Source organism: Antrostomus carolinensis, unplaced genomic scaffold (genome assembly GCF_000700745.2).
Source record: "Antrostomus carolinensis isolate BGI_N321 unplaced genomic scaffold, ASM70074v2 scaffold2412, whole genome shotgun sequence".
Classification (NCBI taxonomy): domain Eukaryota; kingdom Metazoa; phylum Chordata; class Aves; order Caprimulgiformes; family Caprimulgidae; genus Antrostomus; species Antrostomus carolinensis.
In genome coordinates this window covers 25021-27228 of record NW_010300008.1, presented here as the reverse complement: position 1 = coordinate 27228, position 2208 = coordinate 25021, and the positions used below count along the sequence as shown (strand labels likewise).

The following is a 2208-nucleotide window of genomic DNA, read 5'->3' as shown; positions in this document are numbered from 1 at the left end:
GGCACTGCTGGCTCTACGTGGGCTCCCTGCGGCTTCGTTGGGGCACAGGGTGGATTCAGGCAAGAAAAACCTGCTTTTCAGAGGTGCCTGAGAAAGTGATGTGGAGGGGCATGTGCCTTTCTACCCCCCTGTCACCATGCTCCTACCCACCTCTGGCTTGTTCAGCGTCCCTCCACTCCAGCAAGAGCTTCCCCTCTCCTGGGACTGCAGGAGGTTTTCCACGCTCGCACCCTGCCTGGGCTTCTCTGTCTCCAGCCCCACTGTGGATTTTCCCCCCACAGCGGTAGGAGACACCCAGTCAATGCATTTCACCCAGGCCAGAGCCAACCAGGCATCCCCAAGCCATGAATGCTCAGGCAGCGCTGAAAGAAATCATTAAAAAAAAAAAGAAAAAAAAAAAACAGAAAAAAAAAAGAAACTGGTTTCTGTTAGTTAAAGGTGAAAAAACTGGAAGAGGAGAGATTTAGATGGGACATTAGGAAGAAATTGTTTCCTGTGAGGGTGGTGAGACACTGGCACAGGTTGCCCAGAGAAGCTGTGGCTGCCCCCTCCCTGGAAGTGTCCAAGGCCAGGTTGGATGAGGCTTTGAGCAACCTGGTCTAGTGGAAGGTGTCCCTGCTGATGGCAGGGGGGTTGGAACTAGATGAGCTTTAAGGTCCCTTCCAAACCAGACCATTCTATGATGATTTAATGATGATAAAGAAAATTGGGGTCATCCTCTGGAAGTGTTTTCATTTTAGGAATGAAAGGGGTTATGGGAATATTGTTAGGATACAGCAGTGATGGGTTTTACCATCTTAAAGGATAACGGAGAGGGCAGTGCTAGCACACATCATTCAAAAACATGTTTGGGATTCCTTTCACCCATCCTTTTAACACAGCCTTTCTCCAGAGGGTTTTTTGGTTTTTTTTGCACTAGGTGTCAAGTCTCAGCATCCTGAACTCCTCCCATGGAGCCAACGGCAAGCTGAAATGCCTTCACAAGTATCCCAACAGAAGTGGGCACACTGGATTTACTGTCCTTGATATTACCAAGATAAAAATGAAACAGACCATATTCATTTAAACAAACCTCATTCCAGACGACATCATCCCTACAAAGGCATACAGAAGGGCACAAGCCCCAGAAAAACAAAACAAAAAACCCCAAACCTTTTCAGATCCTCTTTTACGATTGCTAGCTTGTCTTTCTCTTCAGCTCTGACCTGAGTCACACCTACAATCACGCAACTGAACTACATAAAACACAGACACCTCCAGGTTCGTCACTGTTGGACTCCATTTTCTCACTCAGATTTTACCAAAAAATAAAAACCCAAAAGCCTCCCATGCACACCCCAGTCTGAGGTCCTTGCTTTGCCGGGGAGCAGCACCACCCGGATGAGGAGCAGCCTGCAACTGCTTTTGGTGTCCGTCTGTCTCCCATCTCCAGCTGGGTGTGATGCTGGTGAGAAGCTCGGCCCTGGCAGCCTTGGGGGAAGGAGTCCTTTGTCTGTCTGTCTGCTTCGTGTTTCTGTGACACAGTGCTGCTCCCCACTGGTGTGAATCACCCAGCTCTCACAGGGAAAGCCCTCTGAGATGATGAAGTTTGGGCTCCCACAGGCCAACCAGCCCCAGTCTTTCCGCTGCTGGCATCAGGACAGATGTGCCAGGTACCTGTGGGGCAGCTGCCCAGAGTAGCTGGGACAGAACTACGGCCACCTCCCCAAGTGCTGCCAACCACCACCCCTCAGCCAAACACGCTCTGTGGTCACTGCTTGCCAAGCTAGGGCTGACACTGCAACCCAGAACAGGGCAAGGTTTGTTCCCAACCCCCAGATGCCAGAACAAGATGCATCCCTTGGACGGACGCGCGGCTTTAGCATCACCCGTTTGGGAGGCAGAAGAGCACTTGTCTTTGGGTCAAGGGCTGCTCACAGTCACACAAAGGTGGGTTTCAGATCTTCTTTGAAATTCACCACGGGCTGGGACCCACTGTGGTGCTCTGTCCGGTGGCCCATGAGGCTGCTGGGCTCAGTGTCCGTGTCTGTGCTACTGCTGCCCAGGGAGCCACACGGGCTCTGGAAGCAGACCTCGCAGCAGGGCCGGTGGCAGCCGTGAAACATCTCCTCAGAGCTGCTGCTGCTGCTGGAGTCAGAGTCCGGGTAATAGTACAGTGAGCGCAGGGAGGGCTCGGCAGGGCCCCCCAGCCTGACCTGTTGCCGCCGG

At 52.4% G+C, this 2208-nt stretch overlaps 1 protein-coding gene across 1 annotated transcript in view; it reads right to left on the bottom strand.

Moving 5' to 3' along the window:
- Positions 1-1919: 1919 nt before the first annotated feature.
- GPR156 (G protein-coupled receptor 156) overlaps positions 1920-2208 on the bottom strand; it is a 15592-nt gene continuing 15303 nt past the window's right edge. Inside the window, exon 9 of the mRNA XM_010162958.1 lies at positions 1920-2208. This exon is cut by the window's right edge and continues 890 nt beyond it. Coding sequence (XP_010161260.1) covers positions 1920-2208 — 289 coding nt within the window.